Genomic DNA, 26,129 nt, shown 5'->3' with positions numbered 1-26,129 from the left:
AAATTTGGGATTACATGGCTTGGCTATGAGTTTTANTGGAAGAAACCAAGATAATTCCACCTGATTTTTTTTGTGAACAAAAGTAGTTATTGTGGTTGTGCTAATTTCTTGGGATGCATTTTTTGTTTTTTTTTTTTTTTTTTTTTGGTTTTAGATTTTAGATCTAAATTTTTTAATAACTTTAAAAAATACTATTGTGATGAGTAGTTATTAGTAAGTAAAAAGTGACTTTCAGTGGTGGCCCAAATGTAAAATTATGGTAGATGTGATATTGTATTGCACTAGTGAGATTGAACTTCAATTGTAAGGAAAAAAAATAGGTACACCAAATGTGACAAAAGTACATATCAGAAGTAATGTTGTACTGCCAATGTAATAATGAATGTCAAATTTGAGAATAAAAAAATAGGTACCACTGAATGTGACAAAAATAAAGTCAGATGATGTTGTATTGTAATGTGACAATGAACCATCAAATTTGAAAAAATAAAGAAACACTATATGTGACAGAAGAACTTCAAATTTGATATTAACGTACAATGTGATAATGAACCATCAAATTTGAGAAACAAATAAAGAACCACTAATGTAACAAATAACTATCAAATGTGATGTTGAACTGTACAATGTGATAATGAAACATCAAATTTGAGAAACAAATAAAGGAACCACTAAATGTAACAAAATAACTGTCAAATATGATGTTGGAACTGCACAATGTGAAATAGAACGCAAATGTGAGAAAAAAGTAAGGGACACCAAATGTGAGAAAAGAACTGTCACATGTGATGTTGGAACTGACAATGTGAGGATGAAGTCAAATGTGAGAAAAAAGTAAGGAACCACCAAATGTGAGAAAAGAACTGTCACATGTGATGTTGGAACTGACAATGTGAGGATGAAACCGTCAATGTGAGAAAAAAGTAAAAGAACCACCAATGTGACAAAAGAACTGTCAATGTAATGTTGAAACACAATGTGAGGATGGAACCTCAAATGTGAGAAAAAAAGTAAGGGAACCAAAATGTGAAAAGAACTGTCACATGTAATGTGAACTACACAATGTGAGATGAAACTTCAAATGTGAGAAAAAGTAAGGAACCACCAAATGTGAGAAAAAAACTGTCACATGTGATGTTGAACTGCACAATGTAGGATGGAACCGTCAAAGTGAGAAAAAAGTAAGGGAACCACCCAATGTGAGAAAAGAACTGTTACATGATGTTGGAAGCACAATATGAGGATGGAACCGTATAATGTGAGAAAAAAAAGTAAGGGAACCACCAAATGTGAGAAAAAAACTGTCACATATGATGTTGAAACTGCACAATTGAGGATGAACATGTAAATGTGAAAAAAAAGTAAGGGAACCACCAAATGGAGAAAAAAACTGTCACATTGATGTTGAACTGCACAATGTGAGGATGGAACCGTCAAATGTGAGAAAAAAGTAAGGAACACCAAATGTGAGAAAAGAACTATCACATGTGATGTTGAACTGCACAATGTGAGGATGAACCGTCAATGTAGAAAAAAATAAGGAACCACCAATGTGAAAAAAAACTGTCAATTGATGTTGGAACCGCACAATGTGAGATGAAACCGTCAAATGTGAGAAAAAAAGTAAGGGACACCAAATGTGAGAAAAGAACTGTCACTCTTTCATTGAAGATACATTTTTAAAATAATTATGATTATTATATAGATTCTCAAAAAAAAAAAATCATTATTATATACATTATGATGATCAAAAGTATGCTAGAAATTGACCATTATTCTCCAAATCAAATTTTTATAAAATCCAAAAAAATAATATCCAAAAGGACCAAAAAAAAAGGTATATGAAAATTATCCTCATTCTACAATTACTTGAACCTTAAAGCCTCCATATTATATGAGTCATGTTAATGGATGCCCTTAGGTCAATTGTTAATAAGTTATTATAAGAAATTTTTTTACATCACTTTCATGGAAAATATAAAAAGCCGTAAAAAAAATTAATTACTTTTTTATTTTCCCATAAAAATTTTCTAAAAACATGTCCTAAACCAATGCCCTTAGGGTAGTGGTGATAGAGCAAGAGGGCAAGAGCAAGATTTAGTAAGAAGGCAAGGACTCAAGTTGAGGAGGAAAGAAAATAGGAAAGGAAGAAGGAGACTATTAGTGAAGAAAGATAAAATAGTGAGAGGGAACATACTTTTCAATTAAAAAATCAGAAACATGAGTATAATATTAATATTTATTTATAACTTTGAGTTACATTAGACTGCCATAGATGACAATTTACTGTAGCTCAATTGCTAAATAAATATTAAGAACATCACTGTGAATGCCCTTATATTGTGGAGTGGGTGTGGGTTTCAACCCATTTCCATCCAAAAGGGCCCACGTTATTATTGGCTTAGAGCATCTCCAGCAGATTCTCCAAATTTTTATCATGTTTAGAGAATGAACAGTAACTTTTACCTTTTAGCTACTCACTTTTTCAAATACACTTTCCAACAGATTCTCTATCCCATTCTCTATCTCATTTAAATATTATTTCTTCATTCATTCTTTATTCATTCTTTATTCTTTTTTTAACAACTACACATCTTCCAACATTTTTTTATTCAATACCTGATTATTATAATAGAAAGAAAACATTTGAAGGATGAATAGTAAAAGCTACAGTGTTCTCTACTTATAGGGAAGCACTGTAGCAACTCTACTCTAAAAAATAGAGATAGAGAAGCTGTTGGAGTGGGTTTTTGGGGTGTTGATGCTCTAAAATTGGCTTTAAAGAAGCCATTGGAGATGCTCTTAGCAGTTTGTCTGATTCTCCATATAGGTGTCATCCCTTAGGAACCTATTGTTTAGTCCTTAGTTCTAGTTGTGATTTTTAAAAGATGTAGGTCTCAATTTGCAAAAATAAAATAAAGGGTAAATTCCACTAGACCTCCCTAAGGTTTGAGCTAATACCAATTAAGTCCAAGACATTTAAAAAATGACCAACTTGATCCTTAAAAGACAATTTTATCCCTAACTCTGTTTAGCACTATTCACTCTTCTCTTTCTCGTCTCAGACCCTCTCTTTTATTCAATGTGATTACACTAACATGAGCTTGGATTTGAGCACAAATCACACTACACAGATACACCATCTCATAGAACACAAACATACACACACAGCCATACGAATTCCAAAACCTGAAACCCCCAAAAATCATCCCTAATTACCAATCATACACAGATTCATATGCACACACTAACAAAATCACCATATTAGAGCCATTTTGAGACAAACCCTAAATCAAAAAATACCCACAAATGACCATACCTAAACCCCCTTTCAAACCCAAATAAAAAATCACCAAATCCTTATATCACATATGAAAACCCAATCTGTAAATTAAACAAGACTCAAACCAACAAGGAACCAAACCAAAAGAGAAAAAAAAAAATAGAACAGAGAAAAAGGATAAAGATCAACAACCACTAGTGGTGGCATCGCCGATGTTGGTGGCAGAGCTCGTGGGTCTTTGTCTAAAGATCCCTTGATGTTTGACACACAAACCCAAACATAAACAAAGACCCAAACCTAGAAATAGAGACCCAAACCCAAAAATAGAGATCTACACCTAGAAACGAAGACCTAAACACGTTTGGCAGAAGATTAGAGCTGTTGGCATGGAACAATAGCAGTGGTGGTGATGTGAAGCTCAAAAATCCCTAGCCAAATGTCTCCATGAAACTGATTTGAGAAGAGAGTGGAAGATGGTAGTGGTAAAAATGGGTTTCGGCCATGAAAGAGGGAGTCTTTATCCGCCGTGGGTATGGGTGAGAGAGAGGGAGCCGCTGTGGGTGTGGGTGTGGGTGAGAGAGAGAGAGAGGGAGCCAGAGGTTTGAGAGAGAGGAGAATTGTTTGGGTCTAAGATGAGAAGGGTTTGGGTTAGTTAGGGGCAAATTTGTCTTTTAAGGATCAAGTTGGTCATTTTTTAAAAGTTTGGACCTAGTTGGGATTAGCCCAAACCTCGGGGGGTTTAATAGAATTTATCCTGAAATAAAAATTCATTAAAAAATTTTGGTGTTCTTCTTTGTTGAAACGGTGGTTATTGAAAATGGTGGTGTGGGCTTTAGTCAAGTGGAAACCAATTAAAAGAGGAGAGAGAAAAAAAATAGTATTAATTAGGCAATAAGATGTAATGTAATAACATTTAATAATGTTTCTTTAATCATTAGATCTTTTATAAATTTATGGTATAAAAAATGTGTAACTTTTTAAGAGTTATATTATGTGTAACCTTTTTAAGAGTTATTATATATATATATATATATTAAAAAAACACACAATGTGAGTGAGCAATATTTTGATAGCTTTTGACGACTCGATAGAGAACTTAGAGAGTTCAATCCAAATATCTTAATTAACCCCTCAATTATTATTGTTTTGAAAATTTTATTTAAAAGTTCTTTCTGTAATATCTTATCTTTTAAAATATTTGTCATCTAGTGAAGGACACAACAACAAATAACTTTTGGAGGAACAACTTGTGGTTCATAACTTCATATCATCACTTGTTAATGGGATATGTATGCTATGTACATAAAATTCATAATTTGTCCATATTTGTTTCTAGAAGTATTCGAAATATACATAGACATATGATTGAGATTGATCACAAAACTGACCCAAGTGACCAAAGGAGTCTGCCGCAAAGCAACACAAATCTGTATATTCGAGGGAAACCAATCAGGAGAGTCAAGTTAGATACAGAGTTTATCTAAAAAACAGAAGTTAGATTACAGATTGACCCATCATGCTTATTAGTTCAACAATGGTTCCAAAGAAACTTTGCCCATAAAATTGCCTAATTTAAGCGGGTAAGAGGTGCTGAATTAATAAAATATTTCCAACCTCAAAGCAATGTTATGTTAGAACTTTTTTTTTTTTTTTTTTTTTTTGAGAGAACTTAGAACTACTCTATTACCAATAGTCAACGGAAGCATAAAATAACATAGCATATGAATACAGCTGGATGATAAAAGTTAGTACTATACTTTTAAAATTTTTCAAAATATGTATTCTTTTGTCAATAACCTTATAACTAAATTAGTTTGCACCTCCTAGTATTTTCAATTACTTCAATAAACTAACATTTTAACAAAAATTAATAAAATACTATTCATCAACGAATGTTTTTAGATTATTTTGTGCGCGTGCGTATGTGTGGATCAAGCATCAAGGTCGGCTAAGACACAATAGAACCTATCAACGAACCAAACTCAGCGNAGATTTTGTCAAAAGAAAATTAGACAAAAAATATGGAGCCGTTTGGTAAGACTTCTAGTAACGTTGTTTAAGTATTATGAAAATACGGGGTTAAAAAGTGTTGTAAAAATACATGTTGTGTTGTTTAAACACCGAAAGACTGTTGTTTAAACAACAGTACCAACGGCGCCCTATCTTTCGTACCCATAAATATAGAGTGTTTTTGTTTTAGTTTTGTTTTGAATTTTTTGAGACAATTTACTTTATCATTGATGTCATTTGTTTTAACAAAAATGTTGATTTGGCTTACACATTACTTCTACGTTAATTAATTATTTTAATTAGTCTTAAAAAAGTACAATTCTTAGATGATAAAAAGTCGCATCAACTTTTAAGTTTTTTTTTTTTTTTTTTTTTTTTTGAGAAGAACATTAACTCTTTTTTTTCTACATAATTGTCTACTTTGCAGACCAGTTGCTGCTTCCCTTGATGGCCTTATGTTATTGTCATGGTCAAGGTTTGTTACATGTCATGTATATTTATCATCAATAAGATTTCTACCCTTTACCTTAAAAAAAAAGAAAAGAAAAGAAGATAATAAAATGTTGTTGGATTGAAATATAATAGGACAATATCTCCACCAAAAAAAAAATAGAAGAAGAAATATAATAAGACAAAAGCTAAATCCAAAGAGTGAGATATCATGATTGTAAGAGCATGAAATCTAGTGGCCCAAGCCCACTTAGAATAGCGGGATAAAAATTCCCAAATTCGGCCCAAATCAATAGATACTTGTAAAGAGAGTGGGATGAACAAGTTTGGACTTCGCCCGTGGACACAGATAGAGTATGAGGAATCAGAGGTCTAAGATTTAAATGTACAAATGAGTCTTTACAAATTTGCCCGAGGACAATATTCTTGAGTTTTACAAGTATTGTTCACTCTCTTTCTCTCAGTTACTGTTCTAGCTATGACCTATTTTTCTGTTATTCTTTTCTCTAGATCCCCCCCTATTTGAGATTTCCTTTCCTTTATATACTCCATGACCACTACTTGCTCACTCCCAAGTGCAGGAGATCGTAGCAATATAATTCTCGGAGTACCGAGGTCGAACCATAAGGAGCAGGATAGATTCAAAGACAATATAATTAAACAAAAACTTGGGTAAAGAAGAAAAGTAATTTTGCTTGGTGATTGTTAACAAGAATAATAATAAAAACTAATTTAAATCAATAATATAAATACTAGGGCATCGAGGTGTTTCCCTATATCGATATGAGATTCTTTGTGATCTAAGAAAATATATATTTCATAATTGATTGTTCTTATACAATTAAAAACTTATGATTCGGTTGAACTGAGACAATTCAAGAACGCATAATAACCTCGATTAATAATGCGGTTAGAAAAGTTTTCAGAAAAACCCATTCGCTTTAAAACCTGATTTCTATTTGAAACTATTAGAAATTCATCTAAACAATAAGAAAAACATGATTGAACTTATTGAAAGCATGGAAGAACTAATACATCAAAAGAAATCTAATTGAACAATCAAATATGTTATTGTCTAAAATCTTAGAGAGTCACATTGAATATTCATACCGTATAGAAGAAACACAACCCCTAACCCTAGCAAAGAGTTTAGGCTGCCATTAGAGAAAGAAAAATACAATGTTTTCTCTCCCCAAAATTCGTTCTCCCGGCCTCCCCTCTAAAACCCTAATGTCTAAGTGTCCAAAGAAAAATAACTTTTTTCTATTTTTAATATCCGTCCAGGTTTATAGCAGTAACTTGTGAGTTAATTTCGGCCTTCAAAAGTTGAGAATTTCGAAAAACTCAAAACTGGAAAGTTGTAGATATTTAAGTCACGGTTCCAACTCATCTGGCCTTGTGTCAATTGGAATTTTGAGGAGAGAGATATGCCCAAAATACTGATCAGTGCTCAAATTAGATTTTTCCTTTTCAGATTCTGCCTCTTTGATTTCTTTCCTTATTTGAAACTTCCAATCATGGTAGACGATCCAAGCACTCCAACTGCACCTCCTTAGACATTTAAGCATGGTCCTTTAACTCCACTTTAATTCCAGTTTGGCCTCCATTCTCTCACAAATTCCTGTAAACTCATATTTCTCACATGATTTCCTAAAAGTAAAAAATTACACACAATGAATAGCATCTTATTCAAGAAATTATGTAAAGATAAATAATAGGGACTAATGCAAATCATGGCTTAATTATACAAATTAAGCATAGTAATAAGGAGATAACGCCCACATAAATATATAACAAGTATACATTTCAAGGCGTTATCACACCCCCCAACTTAAATCTTGCTAGTCCCTAGCAATCCACAAAGCACCCATGTCTACTAAAAGTGAAAAAAAAAAAATTAAAACTAAAATACAAGCCACTTTCGTAGGCTACACGACTGCACTTCCCATGTGCAGCAAGTCTTTGAACCCCTAGGTCACCCTAATGGACGAGTTTACTCTCGTGAGGGTTTGCAGTGACTCTACCCACAAAAGTCAAAGGTTTCTTGAAAATTCCTGCAGCAAATGTTAGTCTGCTTTATCATTATATCATACAAATGAACTTTCAATTTTTTGAGTTGAGATACTATTCATCATATTAAAGAGCTTTCACTAGCATCACTTTTGGAGTGTGTGTGTGCATAGCCCATCCAATCAAACCGGCTTTTCCAAACATGCATAGACCAAGAATAATCTAGATTAGAGCCTCTACTCCAAAACCTCTCTTAAGTCATCAACACTCTGAAAGAACACACATAGAAGTAATGGTTTCTCTCTTCAAATCACATGTGAACAAAAAGGAAAGAAGAAGTTTTAAGAATATCACATGCGTATACAAAAACAGCCGCTAAAACAACGGAAAAAGATCTCTTGGAAAGGATGTTGAATTCCTGGAAACATGAGGTTAATACCATTCTCATCCCTAGTTTTTATCCCAAACACATACCAGCCATGCACCTTTAGGATTAAGTAGGACTTTAAGCTCAGTGGTAGTATAATCTTATGGCTAGGTAAAGGCAAACTGCTCTCTTTGAAATATGAGGTATATGAATCAAATGCAGAAAATTCAAGCCAAACCCAACTTATAGCAGTAACAACCAACTGAATCAAAATAACCTTCACTCAACCATATAACCCTTCTGAAATACATGAAAAATGTGTAAGACACAAATGATTTATTGATTGATTATGTATGTCTCCTCTTTCTTTTTCTTTTTCTCTCTTTTTTTTCGTTTTTTCTTTTTTTCTTTTCTCTTTTTTCTTTTTTTTTTTTTCTTCTTCTTTTTGATTTTTTTTTTTTTTTGGAAGAAAAGAGAGACAATGGTGGTATCTAAACACATCAATTGCTCAAAACTTGAACCCCCAAGAGAACATTCATAAACCAAAATGTTTTGTGGTATTGTAGAAGTATTTCTCATGGCTCAAATGATGGTGACAATGGTTAATGTAAAGGTAGGCTGAATATTTGTTTAGCTGGTGACAAAAGATTAATGGCCTTAGGCTCTCATCTCCTAAAATTCTACATAAACCAGCATGCCTAGGGACAAAATTAAGTAGGATCATGGTATATCTCTCCATAATGTGTTCAGTAGTCAACCAAAAAATATAAAGATCTTTTACAAAAATTGAAGCATATGACAGAAATTTAAGAGTTCAAACAAAGATATACTCTCACAAAGAAAAGTAAGGCTCAAGAACTCTCCATATGGGTTGAGTTTCAACTTATATCTAGCTTGTTCATGATCCATGCATATCCAACATCCAACCATTCGCTAACCTGGCTATTGTGCTCAAAAGTTTCCAATTGTGCTATTCATGAAAGAGTCTTAATATAGCAAATAGTATAACCAACTCAGCATTATTCGTTCCATCACATGATATAAAAATAAAGCTTATAACTCTTCTACATTCAAATTCAAGGTTTTTTTTTTTTTTTTGGATATGAAAAGTTGCAACCAAAAAGAAAGAAAAAAAAAATCATGCAAGGTGCAGCAAAATGTGTAGACCTCTCCCCCCAACTAAAATATTGCATTGTCCTCAATGTATCAAAGCCAAAATAAATTCAAGTATAAAGGGAAGAAGTTACCTTAAGCATGTAAATTTTTTTTTTTTTTTTTTTTTTTGAAATTTCTTTCACACCTGCAAATGTTAGCTCACAAAAGAAAAATAATAACAAAACAAAAAACAAAAAACAAAAACAAAAACAAAAACAAAAGGCAAAAAGAAAAAGAAAAAAAAAAACTAAAACAAATATGGTACAACTTCATAAGGTTTTTTCAGAGTTCACATAGCATCTCAATAGGCAGAGATCTCCAGTGACATAGTCTCCTCCTCAAGTATAACTCCCCCTAAGAATGGTTTTAACCTTTGTCCATTTATTTTTAAAATCCTACCATCTTTAGGGTCCTTAACTACTACAGCTCCATAGTTAAACACTTCCCTTACAATGAAAGGGCCATCCCACCTAGGTTTGAACTTACTTGTGCCTAAATATACATATTTAAGACCACCAGGCAGCAGCTTAAGCTCCAGCTGTGGTGCCTCTTCACTTGAATGCACGAGCTTTTTTTCATTTTCTAGTAGCTCCTCAAAGTAAGGCTTTCACCCTTTATTAATTGCCATCATCTGTTATTCTTCCAAAACCTGTGAGGAATCCAACAAAGAAAAATTTTCAGATACATGAATATCACATTCTAAATCATAAGAACCAACATAATTATTAAGAAGAGTTTCAAGAGGATCAGAAAAACAACTCTTATTAAACTCTTCTTGAACCACTGCCCCAATGAGGTTCACATAAGCACAGTCATCATCCTCATGTGGTTGTTTAGCCACATGAAATATGTTTAGCTCCAAAGTCATGGAACCAAAAGTGAGTTGCATCCTTCCATTCCTGCAATTAATTAAAGCATTAGCTGTGGCAAGAAAAGGTCTACTCAAAATAATAGGAGTATGAACACTAGGATGTAAAACAGGTTAGTAATCTAGAACAATAAAATCAACAGGATAATAAAATTGTTCAATTTTCACCAACACATCCTCAACAATCCCTCTCGGTTCCCTTACAAAGCGATCAGCCAACTGTAAAGTTATTGAAGTAGGTTTCAACTCACCAAGTCCAAGTTTTTGATATACACTAAAAGGGATCAAATTAACACTTGCCCCAAGATCTAGCAATGCATACTCCATGATGTAATCTCCAATAGTACAAGAGATCGTAGGACAACTTGGATCCTTATACTTTGGTGGGGTCTTATGTTGGATAACTGTACTTACCTGTTCCGTTAGGAATACGGTCTTCTTCACATGATGCTTTCTCTTGATGGTGCATAGGTCCTTAATTACCTTGGCATATGCAGGCACTTGCTTGATAACATGCAATAATGGCAAATTTATCTTGACTTGATGCAAATGCTTTAATATCTCAGATGCGGTGTCCAATTTCCTAGGTAATTTTAAGGCTTGTGGAAATGGAGGAGGGATTGGGCATTGTTCAATTTCACCAAATCCAAGTGACTCAGTTTCATCATTCTCTTTTTCAACAGGGGTCTCCTTAGATTTCTTAGTTACTAAAGGAGAACTTTTATCAATCTCTTTACCACTCCTCAAAATGGTCACAGCTTTTACTTCCTCATGTTTATCCTTAAAGCCAATTTTTAGATTTTGATTGATGGGATTGGGTTGAGTTTGGGAAGGAAGCTTCCCTCTTTCTATCCCACTTAATGAATTTGTAAGCCTAGTTATATGACTCTTGTTCTCTTTTACCTCTTCATCTAGCTTAGTGATCATGGATTCAAACTTTTGATTTTGCTCACTTTGCCTTTGAATGAAAGTACTAAGTGCATCCTCCAAGGAAGTTCTAGATGATGATGATGATGATGATGATGATGCATGTGGTGAATTAAAATTCCTTGAAGCAGGAGGATTCAACACATTGTCACTCTTATAACTCAAATACGGATGGTTTCGTATATTTGGATTATAATTGTTAGAATATGAAGAATTATTTGGCCAATTTGAGTTAAATGCATGTACTTGTTCTTCTGGCACATTTAAGAATGATGACAATGATGCACATTCATTTGTAGCATGGTTTATCTCATGATAGATTTTACACACCTCCATTGGGTCCTCTCTAAAGGTAGCACTAACACTCCTACTTCCTTTCATTTTGAGTACCTCAATTTCTTTAGTTAACATGCTGATTTTTGCACTCATGTTATCATCTTCCCTCAACTTGAAAACACTTCCACTAGAAGTGGTAGTGTTAGTTCTAGTCCTATCAATGGAGTCCATAGGGCTAGGTCCAGTCCATGTGTTAGAGTTTTCAGCTATCTCATCAAGAAAATCCATTGCATCTTTGGGTTGTTTTTGTAAAAAGTCACCTCCGTATGAGAGTTGAACAAACTGTCGGTCCCTAGGTGTAAGTCCTTCATAAAAATAGCTAACCAACCCCCAATCTTCATACCCATGAGTTGGGAAAAAATTGAAAAGATCTTTGTACCTTTCCCAAGCTTGGTATAAGGTCTCATTTTCTCCTTGGACAAAACTAGCTATCCTTCTTTTTACTTGCTGGACTTTGTGGGGAGGAAAATGTTTCTTAAAAAACTCTTGGGCCATCTCCCCCCAACTACCTATAGACCTAGGTTTCAAGGTGTAAAGCCAACTTTTTGCCTTATCCTTAAGTGAAAAAGAAAAGAAACGTAACTTAGCAGTCTCAATAATATTTTGTGCATAGAAATTACTAATTACCTCTTCAAAAGCTCTAACATGGACATAAGGATTTTCATATTCTTGTCCCCTAAAGTGAGGAAGTATTGCTAATAAACCTTGTTTCAATTCTACATGTGGTGCATTAGGTGGAAACATGATGCATGAAGGAATAGAATTTTGTGTAGGATGCAACAATTCATACATAGTTCTTCTATTCTCCTCATGATTATTACGTGTTTCGTCACCCATGATTGATGAAGAAGGTGAAGGCAAAGGTGTGTCAAAAAGATTACCAAAGTAAGTTTCAAAATTTTATAATCTGCCTCTCTTGTTTCTAACCCAAATGCTCATGCAACAATGAATGCCAATCAAATAAAATAAATTAAAAACAAACAGAAAAATAAAAACAAAATAAGGAAAAAAAAAAAATGGAACGAAGTTATCAATAGAAGAATTTCCACCGGTTGTGCTTTGCTCCCAAAAATTGCCTCTGAACACGCACCAGCTCCCCGGCAACGGCGCCAAAATTACTTGCTCACTCCCAAGTGCAGGAGATCATAGCAATATAATTCTCAGAGTACCGAGGTCGAACCACAAGGAGCAGGATAGATTCAAAGACAATATAATTAAACAAAAACTTGGGTGAAGAAGAAAAGTAATTTTGCTTGATGATTGTTAACAAGAATAATAATAAAAACTGATTTAAATCAATAATGTAAATACTAAGGCATCGGGGTGTTTCCCTATATCGATATGAGATTCTTTGTAATCTAAGAAAATATATATTTCATAATTGATTGTTCTTATACAATTAAAAACTTATGATTCGGTTGAACTGAGACAATTCAAGAACGCATAATAACCTCGATTAATAATGCGGTTAGAAAAGTTTTCAGAAAAACCCATTCACTTTAAAACCTAATTTCTATTTGAAACTATTAGAAATTCATCTAAACAATAAGAAAAACATTATTGAACTTATTAAAAGCATGGAAGAATTAATACATCAAAAGAAATCTAATTGAACAATCAAATATGGTATTGTCTAAAATCTTAGAGAGTCACATTGAATATTCATACCGTATAGAAGAAACATAACCCCTAGCCCTAGCAAAGAGTTTAGGCTGCCATTAGAGAAAGAAAAATACAATGTTTTTTCTCCCCAAAATTCGTTCTCCCGGCCTCCCCTCTAAAACCCTAATGTCTAAGTGTCCAAAGAAAAATAACTTTTTCTATTTTTAATTTCCGTCCAGGTTTATAGCAGTAACTTGTGAGTTAATTTCGGCCTTCAAAATTTGAGAATTTCGAAAAACTCAAAACTGGAAAGTTGTAGATATTTAAGTCACGGTTCCAACCCATCTAGCCTTGTGTCAATTGGATTTTTGAGAAGAGAGATATGCCCAAAATACTGATCAGTGCTCAAATTAGATTTTTCCTTTTCAGATTCTGCCTCTTTGATTTCTTTCCTAAATTGAAACTTCCAATCATGGTAGATGATCCAAGCACTCCAGCTGCACCTCCTTAGACATTTAAGCATGGTCCTTTAACTCCACTTTAATTCCAGTTTGGCCTCCATTCCCTCACAAATTCCTGTAAACTCATCTTTCTCACATGATTTCCTGAAAGTAGAAAATTACACACAATGAATAGCATCTTATTCAAGAAATTATGTAAAGATAAATAATAGGGACTAATGCAAATCATGGCTTAATTATACAAATTAAGCATAGTAATAAGGAGATAACACCCACATAAATATATAACAAGTATACATTTCAAGGCGTTATCAATCACTTGCATCTTAGTCCTCCATCTCCAATCCTCCTCAACCTCCTTAGGACACTTGACTTCTGGTGAAGGTGGTGGAAGGAGCTAATGAGCTGTGGATCCATTATTCAGGTCACTTCCTCATTAATGCAGTTAATAAAGCTGTTGCTAACCATTTAATGAGGAGGAACAGGTGAGACTTTACAAGAAACTTCCCACAAAGATCCCATTTAACCCCTGAGGCACCCACCTTCACCCATTATATCCCCCAAGGACGCTTCGTCACTCCCCATTCTCTCCTCGGACCACCTCACTCCTCGGGCCGTGAATGCTTCTTCAAGAGGAACAATTGAAGGATACAATAGTGCTTCCCATCTTCGGTCCTCAGGTCCCCACAATGATAATGGTATTTTTTTTTTTTTTTTTTTAAAAAAACTTATTATTTGTTTCAGATTTGAGGGAAAAAAAAAACCATTTTTTGGGCATATGCATATAAACAATAGCATATTAGGTCATCTCCATATCAATTGACTTTATTGTGAAGTTTAGATACCCATACCCATTATTTTTCTATATAAGCTAGATTTGAACAAAAAAACCACAAAACACAAGAATTTTTAGAAACAAATATATATTTTAAAATAAAAAGTACAAATATTAGTATTAATAATTACACAGTTTCTTTTAGAGAACAAAAAAAATCATAAGAATGATATTTTTTTGATAAGAAATTGTAGCTTTATTGAAAAGAAGGTAAATTCAATACATTTTAAGTTACAAACGACTGGATCGTATAATAATTTTCCTCTATATCCAAGTTATCCAAGCTACAAGATCACAGGATAAAGATAAACAAGCAAAGAGAAATGTGACATAATTAGTTTTGTCGAGCTCAATTAAAAAAAAAAACAGTTTTATGGAGTGATTGATTAGATGGCAAGATATAACTGGACAAGTGACATGGCATCTTTCCCAATACATGGAACACCATTTCTACCCACAACAACAACAATAGGTAAAGAAATAAAATGGAATATGCCTAACTTTTGAACCAACCAAAAAAAAAAAAAAAAACATTTTCCTATTTGCATAGGAATTTGTCAAATTGACTGATATCTGATAACATATAAACTGTTCTTCCATTGGTGGAGTCAGGTCGAGATGATAAGTATTATATAGACTCGAAAAAACAAATCTTTATCATATAAAGTAGATAAAAATACAGAGTGTCATTTAGTCTAACTCTAGCTCTATCACTCCTATTTACTACTATTATTTATATTAATTCTACGCCAGTGTTTTTTTCTAATTTTTAGATCTAAGTTTCGCACTCACATCAAATTTTGTTCTATTTTCACAAAACCAATAACGCAAATCGTACTCCTCTCTCTCAGTACTGCTCCCATTGACTCACCGTGCCAAATGTACTCTCTCTCTCTCTCTTTCTCCGATTTTAGATCTTGAAATTTCATGATGTTACCTAGGGTTTTTCGTTTTTCAATTTCGGATCCTTTTGGGTTTTGGTGATTCATGTTTGGTTTCCGAGAAAAAAAAAATTGAGGTTTTAGGTAAGAAATGATCATTTGTCATTTCAATGAAGAATGTATATTGCTCTATTTGGTTGTTTGGAAAATGAGTAAATAAAAAAATGATTTTTTTTAACAAATTGAGCATTCGAATTATTGTTATGAAATTAGTGTGAATTTCGATAATGGAAAAGGTGTTAATTTCTGGATAACATTGACATTTAATCTAGTTTGATTTTTTATTTTTATCATTTTTTTTATTTTCTAATTTTCTGATTCTGTGTCTATTGAATGTAAATTTGAATTTTTGTAATTGAATTGACATTTAATCTAGTTTGGACTCTTTTAGCTCATACATTGCATTGTTTCAAAAATTCAAAAGGAGTGCAAACTGCTCTCGCTCATACATCACATGTGACGTGCAATGTCAACCCAGATCACTTAGCTTTTGCTTGGTTATTTGATCAAGTTGCATCGCCATTTCAGGTATGAGTTAATTATTCCAATCTCCAACTTTACCTTTATTAAAAAATAAGTCGTTCGAGAAGAAGAAACAGAATTGGGTCCGGTTCGAGAAAGACCGGTTCAAGTTCCCTGGCGGTGGTACCATGTTCCCCAACGGTGCTGATGCGTACATTGATGATATTTCCAGGTTGAGTGTGTTTATACGTATGTATATATGTATTTGTGTATATACGAGTGGTTGATTCATTTTTTTTGCGGTAATAGTGGTCAATGACTCATAGTCACAGTTCTTATAGCTGAAAGGAAAAAGAAATCTTCATAGTTTTATGAGTTTTTTTCGGGGAATCTGGGTAACTAAGCATGAGTATCAAACTTAATAGTTAGTTGGCCCAGTTCGGAAAATATATAACATAGTAGCATCTCGAGTATAAGAGGCTCGATTTTGAGCCTATAAATCGAGTTTTTGAGACCCGATTTTCATGGGTTGATGTGGCATTTTTTTTCACGTGGCAACCACATGGAAATCGAGTCTCAAAAGACTCGATTTCTAAGCCAAAAAAATTTCAAAAAATTTCAAGTCTCAGACGCGCCTCACCTCACCAGATCAGATTAGAGAGGGAGAGAAAGACCAGATCAGAGAGAGATCAGATCAGAGAGAAAGAGAAAGACACCTCACCAAATCAGATCAGAGAGGGAGAGAAAGACCAGATCAGAGAGAAAGAGAAAGACTAGATCAGAGAGAGAGAAAGAGGCCGCGCGGCCTGGGCTCGCGCGGCCAGGGCTCGCACGAGCCCAGGCCTCGTGCGACCCAGGCGGCGAAAGGTAGCAGCAAGTGCCTTGCTCTTCCCAATGCTTTTGAGATATGTGGGGCACTCCTGTTTTATATGACCGAAACCATGACACCCAAAACACTTAGGTTCTACGGGAACAGTATACTGACCGCCATCTCTTGCATCCTTCTTCCCTTTGTCTTGACCTTTAGACTGAGAAGAACTAGATTGTCTGCGATCCTTGTCGAAGTTCCTCCCATTGGCATTCTTCATAAATTTCTTGAACTGCCTTGTAATGTAGGACTTCATCTTGGAATCTTTATCATCGAAAGAATCATCTGTGTCACTGCTCTTTGCCTTCAAGGCCATGCTCTTACCTTTACTCGACTTGCCAATCCTAGATAGTCCTAGGTCGTAGGTCTGCAAGTTTCCAACCAGTTTAGTCAAAGGAATCTTATCAATATCCTTTGATTCTTCTATCCCTATAATCTTGGCATGGAATCTCTCGGGTAGAGATCTGAGCATCTTCCTTACAATCTTGGGTTCAGGAATGATTTCACCAAGATTGAAGGCTGAGTTCACTATTTCCTTGAGCTTAGCATAGAACTCATCAAACGACTCATCCTCCTCTATCTTTATTTCTTCAAAGCTTGTAGTGAGCCTTTGAAGCTTTGAATCCTTGACAGCCTTTGTATCCTCATAGGTTGTCTGGAGGATGGTCCATGCTTCTTTTGTAGTTTCAGTAGAGGATATCTTCTTGAACTTCTCATTGGTGACTGCGCTAAATAAGGCATTCAACGCTCTGCTGTTGAAGTTTGCTGCCTTGATCTTGGCTTCATCCCAATCGGCCGGCGCTTCTTTTGGCTTAGTCCAGCCAATCTCTACAGCTTGCCACACCTTCTCATCTAAAAACTACAAGAAAGCTCTCATGCGTACTTTCCAGTATGCATAGTTAGTGCCATCAAATAAAGGAGGTATGATTAATGATTGTCCTCTATCCATGACAAACAGGAGTCAATAGATCAACACAGCAAAGATTAAATCTAATCAGAGTGTGCCTACTCTGATACCACTTGATAGACCAAAAATTGAATTAACCCCTTATGATTAAACCAATTAATTAATTAGCCAAATTATTAATTAATCAATTTAACATACAAACGCGTGATAGCACAAACAAATCACCAAATAACTAAATATGTAGCAGAAATTAAATGACACGGTGATTTGTTTACGAATGAGAAAAACCTGACAGCAAAAACCCCACCGGGTGATTTTTAGGTCACCACTCTCAAAACTCCACTATTATCACAACAAGCGGTTACAAGTAAAGGAATCCCAAGTACCTTACCAACCTACAGTTGAACCCTTACCCCAATACCCAATTGGATTTATTTTGTAGTGACAGTTCCCCTTTTTTATGCACGGCTCACAAGTACGTGACTAACCAATGTGCGGATCCCAATACGCAACTTCAAACACCAACTGAAAGAGAGGTTGGCTGCAAAATTCTTCAGTTCATCCTACACGATGAAGATCAAGAAGATGCTTGGTCACAAAACCCAAAGGTGCACATACACAGCAATTTCTTCAGAAGAGATGAACTAGGGTAAGAATTTCGTCTCTGGTCACAATTTGCTTCAACAGAGTTTTCTCAATGCTTGTGCAACTTGTGTCTTGTTTGACGGCCCTTAAAACAATCCTTTTATATGTCTAGGGTTAGGAGAAAAGAATGCCCAAAGATACATTCACGGATCCCAAGAAATCATATCAGAATTCTGATTTTTATAAACCTCAACAGATAGAAGCTGTCGAGAAGCTGTCGAGCAGGTGTCGAACTTACGGGCTGGAACAGCTTTCTAAACCTCAACACATACTAGCTATCGAGCTAGTTGTCGAGCTTTAGTAACCTTGCACTTCAGCTTGTTTTCTTGGATAGATTTGAAGGCTTCCACACTTGATCTTGAAACATAGTTTCTTGAAGTATTTCAACACATCCTAGATCTACCCAATTACAAGTAAAGTGCGTTTTGTCAAAGGATTAGCCAATTACATAAAAGAATGAAATATGTTCTTTAACAAGTGAAACACATATGTCCTAACAAACCCCTCAGACTCAGAAAACAATTGCAGGAGTTATTTTACCTTCAAAACATTTTCGGAATTATTTCACTCCACACGGTCCGACTCACCAAGCTTTTCAGCTCCACCCCGCGCACCAATGATAGGGAGACAGAGCTCTACCCCACACGCCGATGTCGGTCCGAGGTCCACCCACACTCCGACAAGCAACGCCGCCTTTTCCCCTCCACGCTAGTGATTTTTCTCCCTTTTCTTCTCTTCTCTCACTCAACCTCACCTCCGCCCACTTCAAGCTCCAAATGTACCTGATCCACCAAGACAAAACTCTTCCTCACGCCGGCGAAGCCCATCTCACCTCCAACATCTCGGATCTACCGCTCCCACATTGTCGGCGAAACACTTCTCTCAAACCCACCCTTTACAATACCCGATCCAGACCCCTTCAAACCCATCTCCCTTTTCTTCTCTTCTCTCACTCAACCTCACCTCCAAGATCACGCCGCCAAGATCGCACCCCAACACCGTTGAGATCGTCGCCCATGACCCACCCATGACTGATCTCTCTCTTTCTCGATCTACCTGTCCCTTTCCCTCAATTTTTTATCACTCTCTCTTCCTCCCTCTCTCAGTTTGACTGAATTGTTTAAGATTAAGGAATGGTTTTGTTTTTGTTTTTGTTTTTTTAAGTTTATATATTGAAATTTTCTATTATAAAATGTGTTTGGAAGCTGAGAAAATGGTTGAGAAAATGTGAGAAAATAGTGGAAAAATAGCATTTTCAGAATGCAAACAAACACATGAAAACATTTTCTAAAACAATTTTAATAATGCAGCAAAACACTTGAAAATATTTTCCTTTTCCGATAATATTTTCACCTAAAAATATTTTACATTCGGAAAATATTTTACATTCAACCAAACACAACCTAAAACTAGAGTTTTGAAAGTTTTTAGGGATGAAAGCTAAGGTTAACATTTTACTACAAGTTTTATTATATTAAATTTACAAATTGATTCCATCAAAAAAAAAAAAAAATTACAAATTGATATGTCACATTCACATTCATTATTACATCAATTTGTAAAATATAACGTAGTAAAACTTATAAGCCTTTAATGTTTTCCTTTATTTTTTTTTTCTTCTTATGTAATTGTATCGTATTATATTATATTATATTATATATATATATATATATATATTCAATCGGTCTCATATAGCTGTATTAATTAAGCTAATTGAATCTTACATTATATTAAACACTTATAAACCATCATTCCATCCTTCCTCCCTACCACCTAGTGATGATGTGGGATTGGTGTTCACCCACATTAACCTAATTTAAACAAATATTAAAGTTAATATAAGAATTGTTTAATCATCATGTTTTTCAACAATGACAAATATCTCTTGCTTATGAAAGCTAAAGGAAGAATATAATATATTTGCTGGTTTTTTTTTTATCATATTTGGGCAATGTAGATGATTGATTAAATGTCAGTTTATAGTACAAATTAAGAACTACGAAATGCACAAAGGTCTTAAAAGAATTTCGATGGTCAAGAAGTCAAAACTTTTGAGAAATCTAATTTTGACCCCCATTGATCTAATAATCAAATTAATTATCACTTGAATTAATTTAATTGATAAAAGTTGACTGAACACAATGATAAAATAATTAAGTGTACACATCCAATCAACCAATCCCAAAACCAACCCAACTCAATTCAACATGATATCTTGGGTTGGATTTCATGAGTTGGTAGGTCAAGTTGGGTTGGAATTTCTTTTTTAAGTCCCATTTAGTCGGGTTGGGTTTAGGTTGATAGGTCAACTCATTTGACTTAACCCGATCCATCATATATATAAGTTTATTTTATTGCCTTTGTTTTAAATTTTTAGTTTGATTTATTTTGGTATTTTAAGAATTAGCTTTCATGAATTTGGAAATTTGCAATATAATTTAGGCTTATTATGTGATTTGTAATAATTTATTAAAAAAAGTAATTAAATAGTTAATGAAAGTCGAATTTTTTATGAGTGATATATGTAAGAACAACCCACCAACCATCCAACCTAACTCGACTATGTGGGTGGGATTGGTTTCCACACATTTTATGAATGGGTTAGAAATCTCTCAACTCAACAAGAATAGTTTGGGCTGAAAAAACCATCTAACATGAACCATTCACACTCCTAGAAGTAATCATATAAGAATACCACAATCCAAAAAAAGAAAAAAAAAATTCAACACAAAGACTTGTGACAAAGTGGAAAACGTTTGAAGAACTTTTCAAAAAATAAAATCACTCTAGGTATAACCACCCCAATGAAAACTCACTATATATTAAATAAATAAATAAAAGTGACATCAGTCTCTATTTACAAAACATTTGCATTCAAACTCAATATAAGTAAATAATCCATTTGCCTCTCACCATAGAGGATCCAGAATTTTGGATCTCTTCAATGCAATCTTCACCATAAATAAACTCATTAAATTTAGAACTTTGGTACAACAATAAACTCATTGATAAGAGTTAACAACTTCTATGGTTTTGATGGAACAAAATTAAGGCTCTATGGGTGTAAAAGCATAGGGAATTAAGGATTTTCTATTTAGCTTCAAGGAAGGAAAGTGAAAGCACGAAAATGTGTTGAAAACACAAGAGCTGTTTAGGCCCCCAAATTAAAGTTACAGCTCAATTGATTTTACACTAATTTAATACTAAGTGCGGAATAGTGTAAATGTAAGCAGATATACAAATTGTAAAAGAGTAGGGAAGAAAGATGCAAATACAAGATAACATGCTGATGTGTTATCGAAGAGGAAATCGAAGAGCTTAGTGAAAAACCTCTCCGCCGCCCTCCAAGCGAAAATCGATCCATTAGACAATCAGTTGGGATACATGGGTTAGTAAGAGACCTTCCAAGCCTAATCTACCCGATGTACCTAAGCCTTCCAAACTCCTACTCCAATAAGGCTTCTTGGAACCGTGTCTTGTCTAGTTCTCCAGATCCCGCAACAAGCTCCATGTTGCATCTGCTATCCTTGACTTCTTTCAATACTTCCCAGTAGCACCAAAACTTCACTTGACACTCTGAAATGGTGTGGTAAGTGTTTGGGCTATCAACCTCTCAATAGTATGGAAATGGAGAGGTATGAGTTGAGGAAATTTCACAAGCAAATGTGTAGAGGATTGTAAGTATAACAATCTCTAGCTTTCAAGGTGTTTGGCTAGGGTTTTCTCTCAGAAGCACTCCTTAACATTTGTGAGTAATGTGGGTATATATAGTGTAGGCACAGAAAGTATGTATCAGAATGGACAATTTGGCAGAACAGAATGTCTCGCAGGTGTCTCGCGGGAAGGCCTTACCCGCGAGATACTTGCGAAACACAGCTGTCTTCATCCTGACCTGACTCTTCGCATTCCAGCATGTACAAGTCACATGAGTCACTTCACGGGATGCTTAATCACGAGCTACTCGCAAAAACTCTTCAATCTTCAATTGCTTGAGTCTTCACACACACTCTCTCTCTCTATCACACAACCCTTATAATCAAATCCCATAATAAATACAGGGTACAAAAGATTGAATAAAATTACAATCAAATTTGGCACGGAATATAAGCCAACAAAACACATAGTTGTAAATAACAACTTTACAGAAAGGCTTTCTTAAATGTTTCTTCTACAATTATCTTATTTATGAAGGTTGTGCATTAAAGGGTATTTAAAGATAGGTAAAAATTAGGTTAAAACAGTCTTCGAGTAGAATTAGGATTGCAAAATCTATAACCTTGGTCAAGCAAGGATTCAGAGAAATCTCTACTTCATTTTAATGATCATCACCCGAGCAAGGTATATGAGTTTACTCAAGCAAACCTTCTTCAACTTGAGATTTTCAAGCAACTCCAAATTCAACACTTTACCTAAGAAAAATAAGATAATTACATCCCTTGTTGACACACATTTGATAGAGGGATTTAATAACACAAATCTAAATCCTAATATTGTTTTAATTGTCCTGCTTGTTGTGTTATTTTGAGTCTCTATTTATCTATTTTTATGACAAGATTTAAACTTCATTAATGCATCTCTCCCTTATGATTGCGATATTGTCTAAATGTAGCACAATGGTTATAACACATCTTTTATGAATTTAGTCAATACTTTGTAAATTTGATATTTTTCCTTTTCCTAAGGCACTATAATACCAATTTGATTTATCTTGCCGTCCATGTAGTAATTTATTTATTGGGCAAATTACAACTTACTCACCTGTGATTTTACTGTAATTTAAGTTACTTACCTATGGTTTAAATTTTAACACTTTACCCACTTGAGATTGACCAAAATTTAAGTTGTCTACTTATAATTTGAAATTTCATGATACAAATGTTCTTATGGATAATTTTTTTTTTTTTTTTAATCTTATTTGATCTTATATTTTTATATTTTTTTGTGTTTTTGGATTAGAGAAACATAAAAATAGAGCAAAATTACATATATAACTCTATTTTTAACAAATGTGAATTATAGAAATCTAATTTAGCTAACATTAGATGGATGAAATGTCAAATTTCAAACCATAAGTAGGCAACTTAAATTTCAACAAAACTACAAGTGAGTAAATTCTAATTTGTCCTTAAAAATAATGCTACATCCACAACAAATCCTAAGTAGCAAATTATTACTAGTGAGTAAAAAAGTGATGCCAATGATACGAGCTCAAATTCCCACTAGTAACAATTTGCTACTTTGAATTTGTTATGAAAATGTTGTGGACATAAAACATTACTCATTTCTTAATCACCAAGTAGAATACATCTATGTTTAACTACTGTCACCAAATTTTATTCTTTCCTCACCTCTTTATGGGTATTTCGATAAGGATGGAAGTTCTAGCATTGAGAAGCTCAATCACTCAGGCTAAAATCATGGGAACTATAGTATCAATATCAGGTGCATTAATAGTAGTTTTCTACAAGGGCCCTACAATCATATCAATCGCATCTCAAGCACCACCCCTTCCACATCATTTTCCATTGGGCACATCACAAACCAAATGGGTCATAGGTGGCCTTTTACTTGCAGTTGAGTATCTTCTGACTTCAATCTGGTTCATTGTTCAGGTACTTTATTGAGGCAATACTTTGAAATCTCAGTGTTTTAGCATGAGATTTGGCAAACTCAACGAAAGCGACAAATGTATAAGCTAAATTTAAATTTTGTGGCATTTTACAGGCCCAAGTTATGAAGATATATCCAGCAGAGTTCACTCTGGTCTTTCTATACTTCTTGTTTGCGACAATTATATCTGCACCAGTATGTTTAATAGCAGAAGGGAACTTAAGTGCTTTTAGACTAGGGCCAAATATAGCACTAGCCGCTATCGTATACTCGGTAAGATACGTGGACTACAAAAGGATAATCTGGCTATTGATAATGTCTAACTTTCATTCTCTCATATATCAGGGGATTGGTTTATCATTAAGCACTGTTGTTCACACATGGGCCTTGCACTTGAAGGGGCCTGTGTATGTATCAATCTTCATGCCATTGTCAATAGCCATTGCAGCTGCTTTGGGTGTCATATTCCTTGGTGATGCTCTCTATCTTGGGAGGTACACCATTCTCTCCCACTAAAGCAAGTGTACGTGCATGCACAAAAGATACACACATTACATTTCCCTCCTTTTGAACACTAGAACACGCAAATATTTTGGAAGCACTGAAAAACAAGTTCATTTATGTTTTTGGCTTTCTACAAGTGAGTAGATATATGGATATTTATAGGCTAAATTAGATCTATCTAGAACCTTCATAATTAATTAGTACATGCATTCACTCCTAACACTCATACAAGAAGTTCATTAATTTTATACATTAACAATACAGTATTGCCACCCCTACCTAAATACTAAGTACATTTCTAGAAAAATGTGTTCGTATTTTAAAATCACGTTTGTTCTTCCAACAGAAAATTAGATTTCTGATCGAGAAGAATGATATCAGCTAGTACCTCTGTTAGTTTTTATCTTTTAACAATTCATTGACCATCTTTTCTTACTAATGTTGCAGTATCATTGGAGCAATTATATTATCAATTGGGTTTTATGCTGTCATATGGGCAAAAGCTAAAGAAGATTTGAGTGACGACTCTTGCTGTGGCAGCCTGGGATCTTCATCAGATAGTAAGACCCCTTTGTTGGATAGCAACCTGGGATCTTCAAACAATGGCACTGAATTGACCAAATTAAGGTGCTCACTAGAGTTGAATTTCTTCTCAGAGGTCAGAGCTCCCTAAATTATTTTCAGATTTGTTCCTGCCACTGCTAGCCTAAGAGGAACGCAAACCTCTGCAAAAGTTTCGACAATTTGACAGGATCCAAAACTAGCATGAAGCAAACTACTAAAACTGTTCCTATGTATAAAGGTGTGATGTACGCATGCAAATTGAGGATCTGTTAATTTTCCTGTTACTTTGTATAATAATGTTAGATGAAATTATCTTAAAATGAAACCGTTTTAGTGCAAATTATTGTTTTTTATAAAAAAAATAATAATAAATTCAATTATTATAGAAAGAAAAATGTTGTCCATAATATTTTTACAACACTTTCATAACAAATTTTATGTGCCAGGTTGTTATTAGTTGTTATGGGTAGGCAAAAAAGTAATTTAAGTTGTGGATTTAAATTTAAACCAATAACAACTTTCCAGTTATGATTTGTTGTAAAAGTGTTATAAAAATGTTGTGGACACGATACTTATCTTATAACAGTGGGTGAGAGAAATTCTAGTTCTCTTAAAAAAAAAGAGACTATGCACCCAAACAAGACCTTGGAAAAAAAGTCTAGTGCTAATCAAACAAAAGAAAAACAAACATAACTAATAATTTTTCATTCTTTAGAGTACACAACTAGAAGTTGATTCTTTCTTCTTCCTAGAACTATAATGTCCTAGGCTTGAAAAGGGCGAATTTTTTTTAGAGTATACAAGTAGTAGTTGATTCTTCCTAAAACTAATATAACTAATACTATATAGGCATAGAGTATTCCATAAATATGTACTCTCTCTTCTTATATGAATAGAGGGTCCCTTCTGCCATGCATATTTAATTAGTGAAATCCATTATTATATGAGATGGAAGAGATAGTAAATATTTATTACATTTCCAGAGTACTCTATCTATAATAACTCGTGAGTATAGCATAAATCAAGGCAAATCAATTATTCTTCATTCAAGACCTAATGAGTTCCTAGGTTATAATCTTCTCTTTTATAGGAGAAATTATACACTCCTTGGGCCACCATATTCAAAAATTTAGAGATTTATCACAATAAAAATATTTATAAAAAAAAATTAAAAAAAAAAATTTTGTTCTTTCCTTCTCATTCTTTTCTCGTTATAGATATGAAATTATCAACATTTTCTTATTTCTAGACTAAGATTTGGACTTCCTAATTCGAACTTAGACTTGGGGTTGACAACTCCTAAAATTAATTAAAAATTAACTAT

At 34.1% G+C, this 26,129-nt stretch overlaps 2 protein-coding genes across 2 annotated transcripts; one reads left to right on the top strand and one right to left on the bottom strand.

Annotated features, from left to right (window-relative positions):
- Window positions 1–9,909: 9,909 nt before the first annotated feature.
- Window positions 9,910–12,243, bottom strand: LOC112002875 (uncharacterized). The gene is made up of 2 exons (XM_024035033.1): window positions 10,316–12,243; window positions 9,910–10,174 (listed from the first exon to the last, which is right to left on the bottom strand). The coding sequence occupies exons 1-2, from the start codon at window positions 12,241–12,243 to the stop codon at window positions 9,910–9,912; spliced, it is 2,193 nt and encodes a 730-aa protein (XP_023890801.1).
- An 11,256-nt stretch (window positions 12,244–23,499) lies between these two features.
- Window positions 23,500–25,145, top strand: LOC111986911 (WAT1-related protein At5g40230). Its single transcript, XM_065765680.1, has 4 exons — window positions 23,500–23,739; window positions 23,852–24,010; window positions 24,083–24,231; window positions 24,689–25,145. Exons 1-4 carry the CDS (start codon window positions 23,500–23,502, stop codon window positions 24,912–24,914), a joined length of 774 nt encoding a protein of 257 aa, XP_065621752.1. The 3' UTR covers window positions 24,915–25,145.
- Window positions 25,146–26,129: the final 984 nt, after the last annotated feature.

This window comes from Quercus suber, unplaced genomic scaffold (genome assembly GCF_002906115.3).
Source record: "Quercus suber isolate HL8 unplaced genomic scaffold, Cork oak 2.0 scaffold_647, whole genome shotgun sequence".
NCBI lineage: Eukaryota > Viridiplantae > Streptophyta > Magnoliopsida > Fagales > Fagaceae > Quercus > Quercus suber.
The sequence above is the reverse complement of the archived record's forward strand: the minus strand, read 5'-3'. Positions and strand labels throughout refer to the sequence as shown.

Excerpts from the sequence above, each read along its gene's own strand:
- LOC111986911 (XM_065765680.1), top strand. The coding sequence starts at position 23,500 with ATGGAAGTTCTAGCATTGAGAAGCTCAATCACTCAGGCTAAAATCATG. Across the intron at positions 24,011-24,082 it reads TAGCCGCTATCGTATACTCG|GGGATTGGTTTATCATTAAG; the intron begins GTAAGATACGTG and ends CTCATATATCAG. Across the intron at positions 24,232-24,688 it reads GATGCTCTCTATCTTGGGAG|TATCATTGGAGCAATTATAT; the intron begins GTACACCATTCT and ends CTAATGTTGCAG.
- LOC112002875 (XM_024035033.1), bottom strand. The coding sequence starts at position 12,243 with ATGGGTGACGAAACACGTAATAATCATGAGGAGAATAGAAGAACTATG. Across the intron at positions 10,175-10,315 it reads AGAGGGATTGTTGAGGATGT|GAATGGAAGGATGCAACTCA; the intron begins GTTGGTGAAAAT and ends AATTAATTGCAG.